This window comes from Moschus berezovskii, chromosome 3, assembly GCF_049115385.1.
Source record: "Moschus berezovskii isolate FMDL1 chromosome 3, NW_MosBer_1.0, whole genome shotgun sequence".
NCBI classification, from domain to species: domain Eukaryota; kingdom Metazoa; phylum Chordata; class Mammalia; order Artiodactyla; family Moschidae; genus Moschus; species Moschus berezovskii.
The window spans coordinates 65,201,727-65,222,252 of NC_142462.1; the positions used below are offsets into that span (position 1 = coordinate 65,201,727).

A 20,526-nucleotide genomic window follows, 5' to 3' on the forward strand; every position below is an offset into this window, starting at 1 on the left:
GCTAGATGATGGAGGCCTCTTTGTATGACAAAATTATGGACCAGCAACGTCTTGAACCAGAGTTCTTCAGAGTTGGATTTTATGGGAAAAAGTTTCCATTTTTCTTAAGAGTAAGTAATATACTACTTAGTTTGCTTTCATGCTTCCAATATAGATATCCCAATCAAGCAAACTAAGATATGAATGACATATTTTCCTTTTAAGGCAGGTAATAACATCACAGGATTCTCTTTTAACTTTAGTTTGCAAACACCATACTCATGCAGAATGCCTTGTTTTGAATAATTTCCCAAGATTTCAAACAATCAGTTGAATTTTCTTCCTACATTTCAAAGCTTATTATATTTTATGAGCAATCTTTGGCAATTACAGTTGTTTCCCTTGTATAATTGGTAGCATTACTTCTGTTCAGCCTGCAGTTTCCATAGAGTTAGTCTTAGAGAAAAATGGCAGGCACTACAGGGCCTGGGAGTTGCAGACCGCAGAAAACACAACAGTTTCACACCTTGTGGAAACTCTGCCTCCAGGCTCCAGAGGACCATTGTTTGTCCTAGTTCAGTTCAGTTCAGTCGCTCAGTTGTGTCCGACTCTCCGCAACCCCATGAATCACAGCACGCCAGGCCTCCCTGTCCATCACCAACTCCCGGAGTTCACTCAAACTCATGTCCATCGAGTTGGTGATGCCATCCAGCCATCTCATTCTCTGTCCTCCCCTTCTCCTCCCGCCCCCAACCTTTCCCAGCATCAGAGACTTTTCCAGTGAGTCAACTCGTCTCATGAGGTGGCCAAAGTATTGCAGTTTCAGCTTTAGCATCAATCCTTCCAATGAACACCCAGGATTGATCTCCTTTAGAATGGACTGGTTGGATCTCCTTGAAGTACAAGGGACTCTCAAGAGTCTTCTCCAACACCACAGTTCAAAAGCATCGATTCTTCGGCGATCAGCTTTCTTCACAGTCCAACTCTCACATCCATACATGACCACAGGAAAAACCATAGCCTTGATTAGACGGACCTTGGTTGGCAAAGTAACGTCTCTGCTTTTTAATATGCTCTCTAGGTTGGTCATAACTTTCCTTCCAAGGAGTAAGCGTCTTTTAATTTCATGGCTGCAATCAGCATCTGCAGTGATTTTGGAGCCCAAAAAAGTAAAGTCTGACACTGTTTCCACTGTTTTTCCATCTATTTCCCATGAAATGATGGGACCAGATGCCATGATCTTTGTTTTCCGAATGTTGAGCTTCAAGCCGACCTTTTCACTCTCCTCTTTCACTTTCATCAAGAGGCTTTTGAGTTCCTCTTCACTTTCTGCCATAAGGGTGGTGTCATCTGCATATCTGAGCTGACTTTGAAAAGATAAATGCGACCCAGCAAAGAGATTCAGCTTATTGCTGCTGCTGCTAAGTCACTTCAGTCGTGTCTGACCCCTTAGATGGCATTGCTAGTAGAAACTTTCTACAAAGGGAAATTTTCAAGACTGTCCAAGGTACCTACCAGATAATAAAATATTTGACTCCATTCTTAACCATTGTTTGCATTCAGCCAAGTAGTCTCTTATGTGCTGAAATAACTTACATAACATTTTAGTTTGTAACATCTCATTTTTATACTCACCTAAAATCCCATGGATGGAGGAGCCTGGTGGGCTGCAGTCCCTAGGGTCATGAAGAGTCAGACATGACTGAGAGACTTCACTTTCACTTTTCACTTTCGTGCATTGGAGAAGGAAATGGCAACCCACTCCAGTGTTCTTGCCTGGAGAATCCCAGGGACAGGGGAGCCTGGTGGGCTGCCGTCTATGGGGTTGCACACAGTCAGACACAACTGAAGCGACTTAGCAGCAGCAAAAGCATTGGTAAGGATGAGAATGCACCTTCTCCAGCAACTAAGGAGGAGTGATTGGAATACTTTGTAACATTGAGTGAATTCATACAGTTTAAATCTTAAATATCTTCCTTTAGCTGTTGGTACTTATGAATAAGACTCCTGAGAGTCCCTTGGACTGCAAGGAGATCCAACCAGTCCATTCTAAAGGAGATCAATCCTGGATGTTCATTGGAGGGACTGATGCTAAAGCTGAAACTGCAATACTTTGGCCACCTCATGCGACGAGTTGACCCACTGGAAAAGACTCTGATGCTAGGAAAGGTTGGGGGTGGGAGGAGAAGGGGACGACAGAGAATGAGATGGCTGGATGGCATCACCGACTCTGTGGACATGAGTTTGAGTGAACTCCGGGAGTTGGTGATGGACAGGGAGGCCTGGCGTGCTGTGATTCATGGGGTCGTGGAGAATCAGACACGACTGAGCGACTGAACTGAACTAAACCTATGAATAGATACAGGATGGGGATACTTGAAGGAGGACAGAAAGGAGAAACATTTGACTTCATTGCTTCTTTAATAATCATTAATGTGTCTGCCTTTCCAAATGAAGGTATGTGTGTGTGTGTGTGTATATAAAATACCTAAACACCATAGGCAAAGATTCACTTAGTAACGCATAAAACAAATGCTCAAATGGCAAATCAGTCGTCTAACTGGTTGAAATAACCATGTATTTGGGTACCACACAGACCTAAGTAAAATCTTTTTGCTGGATTAAGGAGGATCCACGTGATGGACATGTCACATTGTCGGCTCTGCAGATGGACCTGCCTGCAGACAGAGGAAAGCTTGATTCCAAATCAAAACTAGTGGCAAATTCATAACACTTGCTGAATTTGAAAGACTGTGTCTTGAAAGTGGACACACTGGTCCTGGGCTGTCATCAGCCACCTCCTGCAGAGTGCAGGGTCTGCGTCCAAATTCTGAGGGGAAGGAGGGACATTCTGGAGCTGTGAGCAGCGCAGAGGGCTGGATACCCCACAGTAGGACTCAGACGTGATTCTCATGCTGCAGACCACCCCTTCCTGTCTTAGCTCAAAATAATGCAATGTCTCTGTTTTTTCCCATGTCATACTCAGGGCTACCTGATCCATTATGCACAGTAGATACAGTGCCTAATATTCTTAGATGGTTCATAAAACTGTTTTCTTTTAAAAATCAGAAGAAAACAGTAAACTTTCAGGTTAAAGAAAATGTTAAAACAGATACTATAGTGTATATTATGGGTGTTAGTGCATACTGTCATGCCCGACTGTTTGCGACCCCATGGACTGTAGCCTGCCAGGCTCCTCTGTCCATGGAATTTTCCAGGCAAGAATACTGGAGTAGATTGCCATCTCCTCCTCCAGGAGATCTTCTCAACCCAGGGATTGAACCTGCGTCTCCTGCATCTCCCGCATTGCAGACAGATTCTTTATCTGTTGAGCCATCAGGGAATCCCATAGTGTATACCATACACTAGGTTGTTATTTAATAGTATTAATTGAACATTCAGTTATTATTGATATATTTGTCTTTATACCAAATGAGTCATACAGTATGATTTTTAATATTTTTAATAGGGAAAGCATCCCATAAAAGTTTTATTGTAGCCCTGATCAAATTCTGAATTCAGCTAACAAGTGTATTATAAAGTACCCTAGATCTCTATCATGTATGTGTGATTAGTGTTAATTCAAAGTGTCAAGATTTTTAAAAGTCAGAAGTAGTTCAGGAGCCATAACTTTAAAGAAACTTTAGCAAATTAGAAAACATATCAGCTAATAAAATGAATTTTGTTAATATATCAATTGGAATAAATCAATATACCATCTTTCTTTTGAAAACAGCTTTTCTAGAAATAAATGGCATTTCCTTCTAAATGAAAGAGAAGTGTCACCCTCTATTGGTTTCTAAATGGCACTGCATCCTTCAGAATCATGGGACTAGACTTTTTAAGAAATCAGGTTCTATCTAGTCTGTTCTTTGATTTAAAAACAAATATCAACTTTAAAAATTTCCTTTAATTGTGTGATCAATTTCCAGATAATTTTTAAATCTCAAATAAATTGATACGTGTGTGTTATTGAGGTTGCTTTTTTTACCCTTGTGGAAAATGAGTTCTTTATTGACAGTGTTTAAATGTATAAAATATCTTTGAATAGTGATTTGTCTGAGAAGGATGACCGAGGTCAAGGATGGGAAAGATACTTACTTTTTATTGTATGCTTATACCATTTGGGAATTTTTTATCCCATAGGTATTTATTTCCTTTTTAAAGACAATTTTAAAAATTAACTATTAACAAATTGTTGTTGTTCAGTCACTAAGTCCTGTCCAGCTGTTTGTGACCCCATGGACTGCAGCATGCTCTGCTTCCCTGTCCTTCACCGACTCCTGAAGTTTGTTCAGACCCATGTCTGTTGAGTCAGTGATGTCATACAGCCATCTCATTGTCTGTTGCCCCCTTCTCCTCTTGCCCTCAATCTTTCCCAGCATCCAGAGCCACACAAAGACATATACATGAGTATTCACAGCAGCATTATTCACAATTGCCTAAAAGTAGAAAAAGTCCAAATGTCCATCCGCTGATGAATGGATACACAAAATATGGTATAGCTATACAATGGAATATTCAGCAATAAGGAAGGAATGAAGTACTGACAATGCTACAAAATGGGTGAACCTTGATAATATTATTAAGTGAAAGAAGCCAGTTACAAAAGGCCACATGTTATGTAATTCCATTTATATGAAATGTCCAGAATAGGTAAATCCATGGAAACCGAAAGTAGATTAGTGGCTGCCAGGTGCCAAGGGGAGGGGGAGCTGGGGAGTGACTGCTAATAGGTACAAATTTCTTTTTGCAGCAATGAAAATAATCTGAAATTATATAATGCTGATAGTTGCACAACCCTGTGAATAACCAAAAACAACCGAATTGCATACTATAAAAGGGTAAATTTTATGGTTTGTGAACTATATCTCAAAACTGTGGTTTTGAAAACTAATTGATGGAAAGAAAGCTTAACTCCTTTTTATTTCTCCATAACTCATATATCAGGCCCTAAATTTGTGTTTATTCCAAAATGATTTCTTACTACCTTTGAATGATCTTACACTTAGAGGCATTCCCCTGATTTTACAAACTGTTGTGACGTATAAGCATTGCTTTAGAACTGTTTCAGTTTTCAGATACTTATTTGGGGACTTCAGTAATATGCAAGAAGATATGTGTTGTCTTATTTTATCAAGAAAATTTATTATATTTAAATTTTTTAATTTTATATTGAGTATAGTTGATTTACAAAGTTGTGTTAGTTTCAGGTATACAGCAAAGCAATTCAGTTACATGTATACATGTATCTGCGGCTCAGATCGTGAACTCCTTATTGCCAAATTCAGACTTAAATTGAAGAAAGTAGGGAAAACCACTCGACCATTCAGGTATGACCTAAATCAAATCCCTTGTTATACAATGGAAGTGAGAAACAGATTCAAGGGATTAGATATGATAGACAGAGTGCCTGAAGAACTATGGATGGAGGATTGTGACATTGTATAGGAGGCAGTGATCAAGACCATCCCCAAGAAAAAGAAATGCAAAAAGGCAAGATGGTTGTCTGAGGAGGCCTTACAAATAGCTGAGAAAAGAAGAGAAGCAAAAGGCAAAGGAGAAAAAGAAAGATATAAGTACCTGAATGCAGAGTTCCAAAGAACAGCAAGGAGAGATAAGAAAGCCTTCCTCAGTGAAGAAATAGAGGAAAACAATCAAATGGGAAAAACTAGAGATCTCTTCAAGAAAATTAGAGATACCAAGGGAACATTTCATGCAAAGATGGGCTCAATAAAGGACAGAAATGATAGGGACCTAACAGAAGCAGAAGATATTAAGAAGAGGTGGCAAGAATACACAGAAGAACTGTACAAAAAAGATCTGTACAACCCAGATAATTACAATGGTGTGATCACTCACCTATAGCCAGACATCCTGGAATACGAAGTCAAGTGGGCCTTAGGAAGCATCACTACGAACAGAATTAGTGGAGGTGATGAAATCCCAGCTGAGCTATTTCACAAAGGAGGTGGGAAGGAGGTTAAGGGTGGTTAACATGTACACCCATGGCTGGTTCATGTGAATGTATGGCAAAAGCCACCACAATAAAATAAATAAAATAAAAGATGATGCTGTGAAAGTGCTGCACTCAGTATGCCAGCAAATTTGGAAAACTCAGCAGTGGCCACAGAACTTGAAAAGGTCAGTTTTCATTCCAGTCCCTAAGAAAGGCAAAGCCAAAGAATGCTTAAACTACTGCACAGTTGCACTCATCTCCCACGCTAGCAAAGTAATGCTCAAAATTCTCCAAGCCAGGCTTCAACAGTGTGTGAACCATGAACGTCCAGATGTTCAAGCTGGATTTAGAAAAGACAGAGGAACCAGAGATCAAATTGCCAACATCCACTGGATCATCAAAAAAGCATGAGAGTTCCAGAAAAACATCTACTTCTGCTTTATTGACTATGCCAAAGCCTTTGACTGTGTTGATCATAACAAACTGTGGAAAATTCTGAAAGAGATGGGAATACCAGACAACCTGACCTGCCTCTTGAGAAATCTGTATTCAGGTCAGGAAGCAACAGTTAGAACTAGACATGGAACAACAGACTTGTTCCAAATAGGAAAAGGAGTACGTCAAGGCTGTATATTGTCACCCTGCTTATTTAACTTACATGCAGAGTACATCATGAGAAATGATGGGCTGGATGAAGGACAAGCTAGAACCAAGATTGCTGGGAGAAATATCAATAACCTCAGATATGCAGATGACACCACCCTTATGGCAGAAAGCAAAGAACTAAAGAGCCTCTCAATGAAAGTGAAAGAGGGGCGTGAAAAAGTTGGCTTGTAACTCAGCATTCAGAAAACTAAGCTCACGGCATCTGGTCCCATCACTTCATGGCAAATAGATGGGGAACAGTGGAAACAGTGACAGACTTTATTTTGGGGGGCTCTAAATTCACTGCCAGGAGAAGGCAATGGCAAACCACTCCAGTACTCTTGCCTAGAAAATCCCATGGATGGAGGAGCCTGGTAGGCTGCAGTCCGTGGGGTCGCTAAGGGTCGGACACGACTGAGCAACTTCACTTTCACATATTGGAGAAGGAAATGGCAACCCACTCCAGTGTTCTTGCCTGGAGAATCCCAGGGACGGGGGAGCCTGGTGGGCTGCCGTCAGTGGGGTCACACAGAGTTGGACACGACTGAAGTGACTTAGCAGCAGCAGCAGCAAATTCACTGCAGATGGTGTCTGCAGCCATGAAATTAAAAGACGCATGCTCCTTGGATGAAAAGCTATGGCTAACCTAGACAGCATATTAAAAAGCAAAGACGTTACTTTGCCAACAGAGGTCCGTCTAGTCAAAGCTATGGTTTTTCCAGTAGTCATGTATGGATATAGCTGCAATCAGAAGGCCTCTTTGGCCAGTCTTTCTCCGAGTTGGACTATAAAGAAAGCTGAGCATCGAAGAATTGATGCTTTTGAATTGTAGTGTTGTAGAAGACTCTCGAGAGTCCCTTGGACTGCAAGAAGATCCAACCAGTCCATCTTAAAGGAGATCAGTCCTGGGTGTTCATTGGAAGGACTGATGTTGAAGCTGAAACTCCAGTACTTTGGCCACCTGATGTGAAGAGCTGACTCTTTGAAAAGAGTCAATCTTACCCTGATATGGGTTAGATTGAAGGCGGGAGAAGAGGATGACAGAGGATGAGATGGTTGGATGGGATCACCGACTCAATGGACATGAGTTTGAGTAAACACCGGGAGTTGGTGATGGACAGGGAGGCCTGGTGTGCTGCAGTCCATGGGGTCGCAAAGAGTCGGACACGACTGAGCGACTGAACTGAACTGTTACATGTATCTATTCTTTTTTAGATTTTCTCCCCATATAGGTTATTACACAGTAGTGAGTAGAGTTCCCTTTGCTATACAGTAGGTCCTTGTTGAATATCTTTTGAGCAAAATAAATAACACAGCATCAGACTTTAATCAAGAAATTTTAAATATAGGATTATTTGTGGGGAGGGCAATCCTGATTCCTAAGGAGTCTGTCTTAGCTTGTGTTTCTCAGGGGATTATTGGTTTATTGAGTGGCTTGTGGGGCACTGTGGCAGGTTCTCAGAGCTCAGTTTTGCTGTTGGTTCCTCTGCCTGCAGCTGCTTTTTCTCAGCTGCAACCCTGAGCCCCTTTCCCAGAGTGGTTTCTGACTTCCTCACTCTGACCCAGAGTGCTTCCCCAGTGCATTTGGTGCAGTCACAGAAACCTCCCAGAGCTGAGAACTGCTGAGATCTTTGAGCCTTAACTCCCCAGACCACGAAGCACTTTACTCCTTAAAGATCTTCAGGGCATCTTATCCCACAATCTTTCTTGGTCTCCATAGCTCTTAGGAGTTTTTCCACATACCAGGCCACATTCAGAACAGAGGGAGCTAAGGCCTTGGACTCAGACCTGAGCTTGAATTTCATACACGTGGACAAAGTTTGTAATGATCTTGATCCTCAGTTCCCAGCTACAAAATGGGGGTGGGGGACACCCTCTCAAGTTTCTTTGGGTTAAATAAGTTATGTGCTGGCTGTGCTTAACAATTATAATTTCATTATCAGTAGACTATCATTAAACTTCCCTGGTGGCTCATGACAGTCAAGAATCCGCCTGCACTGGATTTGGGTTCGATCCCTGGGCCAGGAATACCCCCTGGGAAGGGAATGGCTATCCATTTCTATAGTCTCACCTGAAGAATTCCATGGATACAGGAGGCTGGTGGGCTACAGTCCTTGGGGTTGCAAAGAGTAGGACATGACTGAGCGACTAATACTTTCACTTTAAACTGTCAGGAAGAGTTGTTCCATATCGATAACCAGATCATGAAGGTACTTATTGAGAAGGTCCCCATCCTGCCAGCTCTGTGCCTCCATCAAGAATAACCTTCACCTTTTTTACCTGAATGAGAGAGTCCTAACTAACAGAATATTTATATGTATTGTAAAAACAAAAAGAAAATAGACAAAGATTTGTCCAACATTTAGCAAGACCTTAAAAGGCCCCAATCTTGGCTTTACTCAGTTAACAGAGGTCCTGGCTACAGGACGCTGGGTGGAGTCAGGGATGGCAGGGATGTCTCCAGCAGCAGCCCTGCTGAGAGCTGGCATGCAGGCAACTTGGCCTTCCTCTCCATGGAAGCATCTACAAGTGAAAGGATTAAGGCCGATCTATGTGACCTTTATAGAAAGGATGCATAAAATGTATTTTTAGGGATTGCACTTACTTTGCTTTCTTCCAAATTGAGAATTTGCCCACTTGACTTTGTTATACAGTTTTTAAACTACTCTGTAACATGTGTCCACTAACATTTGGAGGGAACACGATTGCTTAGTTTTGTACTTTGGTGCTCTGATAATCAGACACCCCTTTGCACCTCATGCAGGTGAACCTGGAAAAGTGAGGCATGCTGTGGAACTTACTAGAAGCAATAGAGAGTGATGCTTATGACCTTTGCCCTGTATTTTTAATATTTAGACAAATTCTCTAGGCTGTTCCAGTGTGGCGTTTTTGGTTATATTCTATTGATGTTGGGCCTACACTTAGTTACTGCCAGTGTTGCATATTTTGGCTTCTCACTGTAGTATTTGCACTCAATTACATAGTCCTAATGTTTCTTTTTCTGATTTTACCTCCAGAATAAAGAGTTTGTGTGTCGAGGGCATGACTACGAAAGACTGGAGGCCTTCCAGCAGAGAATGCTAAACGAGTTCCCCCACGCCATCGCCATGCAGCATGCCAACCAACCCGACGAGACCATCTTCCAGGCAGAAGCTCAGTGTATCCACACCTAGAAAGGCGGGTTCTGACGAGGTCCCATTGGCCTTTGGCTGTAGAGTGTTTCTGTGCAGGTGCTTCAGGCACTGGCCCCTTGTCAATAGCCCTGTTCGCATTCTCCTTTCTCATCATCTTAATTTTAGCTTTGGTTCAGTTCAGTCACTCAGTTGTGTCCGACTCTTTGCGACCCCATGAATCACAGCACGCCAGGCCTCCCTGTCCATCACCAACTCCCGGAGTTCACTCAAACTCATGCCCATTGAGTCAGTGATGCCATCCAGCCATCTCATTCTCTGTCGTCCCCTTCTCCTCCTGACCCCAATCCCTCCCAGCATCAGACTCTTTTCCAGTGAGTCAACTCGTCGCATGAGGTGGCCAAAGTATTGGAGTTTCAGCTTTAGCATCAGTCCTTCCAATGAACACCCAGGACCAATCTCCTTTAGAATGGACTGGTTGGATCTCCTTGCAGTCCAAGGGACTCTCAAGAGTCTTCTCCAACACCACAGTTTAAAAGCATCACTCCTTCCAAACAGAATTATGCTAGGTATTCTCATAATGTCAGTTGAAAAAAAATCCCTTAAGGATTCTGTTAAGAGAATTTTTTTTAAAGGTTGCAGCTTTTCTATATCTCAACCCTGCTTTTAAAGCTCTTTCTTAGGGATTTCCCCTAGAATAATTTTCCTCTGGCATCCCCTGTAGAAATGGGCTTCCCAGGTGGCTCACTGTGAAGAATCCACTTGCCACTGCATGAGTCGTGGGTTCAATCCCTGAATCGGGAAGGTCCCCTGGAGAAGGAAATGGCAACCCACTCAAGTATTCTTGCCGAGGGAATTCCATGGGGTCTCAAAGAGTCAGATGCAACTGAGTGTGTACACACACACACACACACGCACACCCTGTTGAAACTACTTCACTTCAAGGAAATGATAGTGTTATGTTTACTGGCATATATCACTTACCCACTTTTCCCTTGATATTTTTATTCTGGATGAAACGGAAGAGGAAGAGGTAGCCCTATATCTTTCAGGGACTCTTAGCCATGGCATTCCGGACAGCATTTAACAATTGTCGTGTAATTGACACTCCCATTGTGCAAACATAAACAACTCAACTGAAATTACACAGGCATTAGAGACAAAGGGAATTCACCCCAGCACTCCTTTATGAATTGTTCTCTCTTCCTGAAATTGACAATCTTAAAGAAAATCAGAAACTTCCCCCTGAAAATTACAGATACCATTCCAAAGTAGAAACTTAAATGTACCAGAAGCAAGCAATTACTTAAGGGAAAAGATTTTGCTATCTTTCTTTGAGAAGAAATGATGGTAAATTTATAAGTAAATAAATCCCTTTAATTTATAAGTAATTAAATCCCTTTAATGCAGTCTTCAAAAATACCAACTATAACTAAACACTCTGCTTATCAATACAAGGTTTGGGAGAGTGGATACCCCAGATGTGCAAAGGCTAGAGACAGGGAACATATGAGTTTTTATCAGTACCGGTTGCAGTACTGTCTTTGGTTGCATAGGTATTTATACATTATTTTACAAACAAACACATTTTAAAAGGACCATACATGCACTAAAGATAAGCCTCATATGGGTTAAAATGAATACAATCCTTAGTACCTAGGATCCAAGTCATTCAAACCCACCCCCACCCCAAAAAATAATCTATGATAAATGAATTCACAGGACATAGAAATTTCAAACTGATACGTTGTCAGAATGACCTCTGTGAAGCTATTTTAAGGCTTGTAGTTTGAGAAGTGATTTGCTATGAACTGAGTTCTTGGTACCTTCTTGGCAGTTTTGACTTTGCCCCAATAGAAACACTCTATTGTTCACCATCCCTTTCTTTCTGCCATAGCTCAGGTCAAGCCAGACGCCCCAGGGAGTCTGCCAAATCAGGTTCCCTCCTTGACTCTTGAATTCTAGATTTGCAGATATACGCTGTGACTCCCATCCCAGAAAGCCAGGAGGTCCTTCAGAGAGAAGGTGTCCCAGACAACATCAAAAGCTTCTATAAAGTGAATCACATCTGGAAATTCCGCTACGACAGACCGTTTCACAAAGGCACGAAAGATAAAGAGAATGAATTCAAGGTACTGAGCAATTCTTATGACACATGGTTTCCTCAAATAGACTGAGAGCTTTTTTTTATCAAGATGCTTGTTAAGTATTTACTCAAGATACAGTCAGGTGATAAAACTAGAAGGTGATATAATTATTCTTAAACTCTGCCATGTATCAGGGTGACGTGAGGTGTTTTCTAACCAAGCAGGTTTCTTGGCCTGGGAATTCTGACTCATTTGGGTAACAGAGGAGGCCCCAAAGTTTATGATGATTCTATGGAAGTGGTCCTCTGTCCAGTTTTTGAGATCTCAGGGTTCAGCTCAGTCCTCCATTCATACATGTTGAGCCTTAGCTTTATTCTCAGATACAGGAGATTAGCATGAGGGAAGGAACAGGTGATTCTGAGATAGAACCACTGGGGAAGCTCCTGGCCCAGTGAGAGAGATTGTGCTATCTTTTGCTGCTTTTTCTCAATAGAATGATGTGTAACTCAGACTTCTGAGAGGACCAACCATAGATTCTTTACATGGGTTGAGTTTTCCATCCTCAGTTCTGATAAGCCTTGCTAGTTCTCTCTCAACCAGAAGGAGCAAGTTTTCTCACAGCCCTACTGGGGGAAAGGCGTGAAATTGTTCCACAGATAAATTATAATCTGCCCTTTCCTTGAGAACAGTGACAGAGTGAGACCATACAGATCCCCAGTATCTCCCCCCAAGCAAAAAAATGTAAAATGAATGTAGAATCCTGGGTGACTTGGCTTAGCTTCTTTCATCGCAGTGAAGTGAAAGTCGCTTAGCATGTCCGACTCTTTGTGACCCCATGGACTATACGGTCCATGGAATTCTCCAGGCCAGAATACTAGAGTGGGTAGTCTTTCCCTTCTCCAGGGATCTTCCCAACCCAGGGGTCAAACCCAGGTCTCCTACATTGCAGGCAGATTCTTTACCAGCTGAGCCACCAGGAAAACGCAAAAATACTAGAGTGGGTAGCCTATCCCTTCTCCAGGGGATCTTCCTGACCCTGGAATTGAACCGGGGTCTCCTGCATTGCAGGTGGATTCTTTACCACGTGAGCTATCAGGGAAGCTGGGAAATGTTCTTCTAACGCTATCAGCTGTGATTGTCTGATGTGAACTCGCTTGTCATTCCTACCTAAGTTTCAGTCCCTGGTGCTCCTCACAGTAGCTCCAGAATTGCTCACAGCCGAGTGATCATAGGGAAAGCTGGATAGTTGTGCAGTGTTATGATGAGACCGAACAAGGAACAGTCCTTTGGTCAAGGACGTTGATGAAAGGTTAAACATCAAGGCCAGGAAACCACTGGAAAATAACAGTACGATGTTACTGAAAAGATCCATAACCATTTTCTAATCCCTCTGGATAATTTTTCTTTCTGCCTTCCAAAACTGATTAAAGATCATTAGTGTATAATATAGTTTTCATTGCAAGTTTCCAGTAGATAAAAAGTCCAAGGACTCCAGGATCAGGCAGGTGACTTGCTCAGAATAGCATTCTCACTACCCCAGACCCTGCATTAGAATGAACATCTTCTGATGCCTTCTCCATTGCTTTTTCTGTTGCACCACATTTCCTTTTGGCCATCACTTTAAATATTTATCAATGGTATAGCAACCCTCCTTTAAAAAAATAATAAATCTGGCTCCTTTTTCATGTGCTCACAGCCCTCAGCATCTGTCTCCAAACTGCCCTTCCAGAAGCCTCATCTCTGCTGCAGCCCACTCACCCACTCTATCAGCTCTGGCAGCACGGAGCTCTCCCTCCATCTCCTGCCGTGCCCTTTCACAAGCCGCTTGCGTCTCTGCTTCCTGCTGCCTGCACCGCCTCCCCCGCTCTCCGCCTGGCAAACTCCTACTCACTCTTCAAAATTCCACTCACGTGTCACCTCCTCAGTGAAGCACAGTCCTCCTCCCACAGGATGCCTCGTGTGCCTGCTTCCTCCTGTTTTCCCCCAGCACCTGGGCCGTTCCTCTCTCTTCTCCCTGAGCCCTTCTTTTTTTTTTAAATCTGCTGGGTCTTCGTTGCCACTCAGGCTTGTCTCTAATTGCAGCAAGCGGAGGCTACTCTCTAGTTGCGGTGCTCGGGCTTCTCATTGCGGTGGCTTCTCTTGTTGCAGAGCACAGTCTAGGGCATGTGGGCTCAGTAGTTGCGGTTCCCCAGCTCTAGAACACAGGCCGAATAGTTGTTGCACACTTGATTAGATGCTCCTCAGCATGTGGCATCTTCCCGGATCAGGGATCAAACATATGTCTCCTGCATTGGCAGGCAGATTCTTTTCCACTGAGATGCCAGGGAAGCCCCCTGAACCCTTCTTGATCTGCTTCGTCCCTCATCACCAGCGGAGTGCTCTGGCCTCCTGTCACAGGGCTGCTGCCATATTCATCTCATTAGATCTTGGCTGGCACAAAGAAATCCTTCGATTTGTTGTTGTTGTTGAATAAATGGCAGTGTTTCAGGAACTTTTTCAGGTTTACTACACATGGGAATATGCTTTGTTTAACCAGGAAACATGAGGCAGATATGCAGAAGCCTGTTCACGAGAGAGAGACCCATTGTCAACAGCAGGTCTTACCAAAGGCACCTGTGATTTCATGTGTCATGGGGATGCTCATCCTGGCCAGAGGGAGGCCCAGTTCTAAGTACAGATTCTCCTGGATCACAGCAGTGCAGATGGAACAGTAACTGTAGCCATGGGGGAGTCAGACATTCTAGTGCAGGGGTCCTGGGGCTGGCAGTACAGGTGTGAGAATGTAGCTTTGAGCAGGTCACATGCCTCTTGGGATTCCCTGGTAGCTCAGCTGGGAAAGAATCTGCCTGTAATGCAGGAGACCCCGGTTTGATTCGTGGGTCAGGAAGATCCCCTGGAGAAGGAATAGGCTACCCACTCCAGTATTCTTGCCTGGAGAATCCCCGTGGACAGAGGTACCTGATGGGCTACGGCCCATGGGGTCATAAAAAGTCAGACAAGACTAAGCACAGTACACATGCCTTTAGAGGCTAATGTCTTTCATCTTTAATACAGAAAGATTAGGCTATGAGATTCTTAAAGCCCTTTCCTTCTTGAGGATTCTGTTATTCTAATCTCATGATGATTAGCTGATACTATATCCCTTTCCAAGTAAAAATGGCTAGACCCCCTTGAGGAGTGGAGAAACTTTAAATTAGCAATTTAGAGAAAAAGGAAAGAATGTGATGACCTGTTTTTACATTTTTAAGATTACTGTCTGAAGTAGATCATGTATTCTGCACAGAAAAAAGTTTCAGGTTATATAGAGTGAAATTAACGTAAGCTTCAGCGTGTCTTACTGAGATAGCTTCCCGAGTGCAAGGAGATTCCTGAAGCACTGGAATGAATACTAAAGGAAAGCTGACAAAGACCGAAAACTTGGTAAAATTGAATGGCAAACATTAGTCATCGCTCCGTAACTGGAAAGAAGGTAACTTGGGGACTTAAATTGTTTTGTATTTCGTAGAGTCTCTGGGTGGAACGAACATCACTATACTTGGTGCAGAGTTTACCTGGAATTTCCCGCTGGTTTGAAGTGGAGAAGCGTGAAGTGGTAAGGATCAGAGCTTATTCTCAAGTATTGACCACTTGCTCAGCACAGCTGTTCACCTGGAGTCAGGCCATGTATTCACTGCCCTGGAAACACTCACAGTCAGTTAGTGAATGTTTGTGATGTTGACTGCTATGATGAAAGCTGGAAGGGGACCCACTGGCCTAGCCCAGCCAGCCCAAGTGACCCCTCCAAAATAGCCCTGACTGCAGTATGTCAACACCTCAGGCCCTTGAGTTAGAGAAACTGGAATTCCAGCTCCCCTAACCACTCTAGCAATGAGACCTTCACTGTTTATCTTCAGTGGAAGAAAGTTATCTACATTATCTTATTTAATCACCATGTCAGAGCTACAAGGTATGTATTCATTTTTGTTTTGTTATTTGCATTTCTTTATTTTATTTTTAGGTTTCACATGTAAGTGATAACAAAGAGTGTTTATCTTTCTTTGACTTATTTCACAAAGTATAATACCCTCTAGGTTCATCTACATTGTTGCAAATAATACAATTCAATTCTTTTCTATGGCTGAGTAATATTCCATTGTGTGTGTGTGTGTGTATGCAATCGTATACATCACCTCTCTCTTCTCTATCCATTTATCTGTGGATGGACACTTGGGTTGTTTGCATATCTTGGCTGCTGTACACAATGCTGCTATGAACATTCAGGTGCGTGTATCTTTTTGAATTAGTATTTTCATTTTTTTTCTCTGTATAGCCAGGAATAGGATTGCTGGATTACATGGTAATTCTGTTTTTAGTTTTTTAAGGAACTTCCATCCTATTTTCTAAGGTGACTGAACCAGTTTACATTCCCACCAACAGTGTGCTGTGGTTCTCATTTCTCCATGTCCAAGGTACATGTTCTTACTGCTCTTTTCACAAGTTTTGACATGAGGTTAAAAGCCTTTGCCACAGATCCCGTAGCAAGATACTGAAAAAGGATAAACTCAAACCCAGATTTTTCTGACTCCAAAGCTAGGTATATTTTTTTCTTCTAGCATTATAAGCAGTGTGAGGCCAGTGTCAAGCCCAGCACAGTATCTGACACACAGTAGGTCCACGGTGTAACAGTTCACAGTAGAAGGATGCCTCTGTGCTGTTCTCCCTGCGCACCAGTGGAGCGATCAGTGGGTGTCATTGAGAATGTGGAAATCACAGCAACCAAAGAGCAGTTCAGTTCAGTTCAGTCACTCAGTCGTGTCCGACTCTATGTGACCCCATGGACTACAGCACCCAGGCCTCCCCGTCCATCACCAACTCCCAGAGCTTACTCAAACTCATGTCCATTGAGTCAGTGATACAGCCAACCATCTCATCCTTTGTCATCCCCTTCTCCTCCTGCCCTCAATCTTTCCCAGCATCAGGGTCTTTTCTAATCAGTCAGTTCTTCGCATCAGGTGGCCAAACTATTGGAGTTTCAGCTTTAACATCAGTCCTTCCAATGAATATTCAGGACTGATTTCCTTTAGGAGGGACTGGTTGGATCTCCTTGCAGAACCGAAGAGCCTTTGGTTGTAAAACATGACCCCTGCTGTGGGAAGGGAGAGAGTATTTGTGGAAAGCAGCCATGTCTGGAGTGAGAACCCCTCCCCAACAGTTATCAAGGCCCCAGCCCCTTGCTGTCAGCCACAGATCTATGCCCCAAAGAATCCTCCCTCCCACCCCTGGCATATCCATTATGGCAGGGGCCAGCCCTTTGCCATAGTCCTGATGGAAAAATGTGCCAATTGTGAAAATGTAATATATCCCCTTCCTTTTTTAGGTAACAAGCCCACCCTGTCAATGAGTCCATAAGAGCAGATCCCACCCAAATTGTCTTCCAAGAATGGCTTGTCCTACCTGCGGTCTCTAAGCATCGAAACCACCCTCAGCTTATTCTGTTCAATCACGCTAGGGATTTAATGGCATTTTCATTTTGCAAGGCTAAAAAATTCATACAGCTCTCTTAACAAACTGCACTCCATCCAGCAGATTACACCAGTGTGGGTGTGTTCTTGTCAAGTCTGAATCAAGGGTCCACAGAGTTGGTTGCTTCCATGGTGGACCCTGTGGCCTCCTGTGGAAGAGGCTGCTGAGTTCAGTGCTCAGAAAATCTTAATATTTTGCTTCCTGCTGAATGGCATGCGCCCAAACCACAGGAATGTTCTTAGTCATCCTTGCTGCATTAATGATTCAGAGAGCCTTCTCAGCTACTTACTACCCAGAGCAGTAAATTCTGTGAAGTCTTACCAGTGTTCCTAACCTTAAAAATATACACACACACAGAGCCTGCTAATAAAAAGCAGCATGCTGGTAGTGATTAAGGGAGAGTTACTAAACACAACCTTTCAAACAGCAGCTGCCTACTTTATTAGAATATGCAATCTTATACTCTGTCAAACAGAACAAATCTAGCTGGGCTGTTTTGTTCCCTGAACACAGCCCACTTCTGACAGCCTCGTGTCTTTCTCTTATTCCTGCTGCCTGGCATATCCCCACCTTCTATTAGTGTTGTTGGTTTCCTGCTTTAATTGCCAGTGTAGAAGGTCCTGATGATTGGGGCACTCAAGACGTGTGTGCCACACTGAATTGAAATTCCTTTTGGACCTTACCAAACTCTAAAAGATTCTGAATACCAAAAGATGTGTTTATAAGTCGGGCTCCAAAATTCAGTTGTTAATATACCTAACCCAATCTCAGACCATTTATGATATTTATCACACTTAGTATGACTATTCATGTACTTTACTACAGAAATATTAACACATTTGATTAAAGGAAACTTCTTCAGATCCTGCCTGAGGATGGTGTAATATACTATATGTGCCCTGTGTTACCTTTCTGAAGTCAGAAAAATTCTGAGTTCTGAAACATCTGGCAGCAAAGATTTCAGATGAGATCAGTCAGTTCAGTTCAGTTCAGTCGCTCAGTCGTGTCCGACTCTCCGCGACCCCATGAATCACAGCACGCCAGGCCTCCCTGTCCATCACCAACTCCTGGAGTATACTCAAACTCACGTCCATAGAGTCGGTGATGCCATCCAGCCATCTCATTCTCCGTCGTCCCCTTCTCCTCCTGCCCCCAATGGCCCTTTATTCTGTGAATCATAACCCCAGAACATTATTAAACATATTGTCCCATTCTTTCAAAGATGATAAGCCTCTTTGAACTACTGTTTCCTCAGTAATTGTTTTTAAAACAAAATATTTTTGATTAAAAATAAGCTCATTTGAAACATTTTAAACATGGTGAAAAAACTATAGAATGTACAGATAATGATATTTCTAAGCCTTAAAGATAATGACAGTATTCTCATGTGCTGTGTGCTATGCTAAGTCGCTTCATTCGTATCTGACTCTTTGTGATCCTATGTACTGTAGCCTGCCAGGCTCTTCTGTCCATGGGATTCTCCAGGCAAGAATACTGGAATAGGTTGCCATGCTCTCCTCCAGGGGATCTTCCAGACCCAGGGATCAAACTTGCATCTCCTATGACTCCTGCATTGACAGGAGGGTTCTTTACCACTAGTGCCACCTGGGAAGCCCCAGTATTATGATGTGTGTGCTTAGTCGCTCAGTTGTATCTGACTGTGACCTCAGGGACTGTGGCCCTCCAGGCTCCTCTGTCCTTGGGATTTTTCAAGAATACTGGAATGGGTTGTCATTTTCCTCCACCAGGGGATCTTCCCCACCAGGGATCGAACCCACCTCCTGTGTCTCCTGCACTGCAGGTGGATTCTTTACCCACTGAGAATATTATCATACTTCACATCAGATCCATCAGAAAGTTGTGTGGCTCTAGGTACTTTCAAAATTGCCCAGCATCTGAGTCCTGCTCGTCTCCCTTCTGATAGCGCCATCTACTGCCTGATTTCTTTTTAAAATTTTATTTATTTTAATTGGAGGCTAATTACTTTAGGATATTGTGGTGGCTTTTGCCATACATCCAGTGCCTGATTTCTGAAGTAGTCTCCTAAGAGATCACCTGCTTCTGCCGTTCTGCCCTCCCCCTGCTGCAGCCACTTCTGTATACAGCAGCCAGTCTCCTTTTTAAAACTAGAGTTAAGTCATATAAAAATAGAGAGAAGATATAATAAACCTAGTTACCCATTATTTTACTTCAACAGTTATCAAAAAGGCCAATTTTGTGTCATGTACAGCTCCCTCCATTCCCTTTTACACTGGATTACTTGGAAGTCAGTCCTAGACACTATAAGAATATTTCAGTCTGTATATTTATCAGAAACATAAACACAGTACCATTATTATGTTTACATTTTCCATCTAAAAATTTTAACAGTAACTCCTTGATCATTAAATATCCAATTTATTCACAATTGTCTAATTCTCCATTTTATAGGTTTTTGTTTGTTTTTGTCATCTGTTGTTTGAACCTGGACCCAGATAAGGGCCACACATTCACATTGGTCGAAATGCCTCCTAGATCTCATTTGATCTATAGGTTCCCCCCAATTATTTTCTCCTTGCAGCTTTTTTGTTGAAGAAATCAGGTTGTTTATCCTGAAGTGTTTCCTTGAGTCTGGATTTTGCAGACTATAAATCAGTGAGATCATTTAATGTGTTTCTTTGTTCCTATATTTTTTGGTAAATTGACTGCTAGATCTAAAAGCTTGATAAAATGGGTTTTTTTGTCTTTTATTTTTTGCAAGACTACTTCTCAGGTGTTATATGCAGTGGTTGGCAAGCAGCGCTGATCATTGCCCCTGCCCAGGAATCTATTAGAGGTTACGAAAGGGTGATATTTTATCATTCTTTCTTCATTTATTGATTAGAATACTTTTATAAAGAGAAACATCCCTTCATCGACAGTCTGATTACCCTCAGGTATACGAAAGGAAGTCTAATACTTTTTTCTTTCCTTTGATTTACCAATTTTCAAAATAATAATTTGGTTTCCTAACACCCTATAAGGGCTTCCCAGGTGGCACCAGTGGTTAAGAACCTGCCTGTCAATGCAGAGGACGTAAGAGATGTGGATTCAATCCCTGGATCAGGAAGATCCCCTGGAGGAGGGCATGGCAACCCACTCCAGTATTCTTGCCTGGAGAATCCCGTGGACAGAGGAGCCTGGTGGGCTACAGTCCATAGGGTCATAGAGAGTTGGACATGACTGAAGCGACTTAGCACCCACA

General features: G+C 42.6%; 1 protein-coding gene across 4 annotated transcripts in view; it reads left to right on the forward strand.

Annotated features, from left to right (window-relative positions):
- Nucleotides 1-20,526, forward strand: part of DOCK4 (dedicator of cytokinesis 4) — a 488,437-nt gene that overhangs the window by 443,214 nt on the left and 24,697 nt on the right. For all 4 annotated transcript variants that reach the window (XM_055420853.2, XM_055420851.2, XM_055420852.2 and 1 more), the window contains exons 38-41: nt 6-110; nt 9,601-9,742; nt 11,680-11,846; nt 15,307-15,393. In XM_055420853.2, the coding sequence (XP_055276828.1) occupies nt 6-110; nt 9,601-9,742; nt 11,680-11,846; nt 15,307-15,393 (501 nt within the window). The remainder of the gene's footprint in view (nt 1-5; nt 111-9,600; nt 9,743-11,679; nt 11,847-15,306; nt 15,394-20,526) is intronic.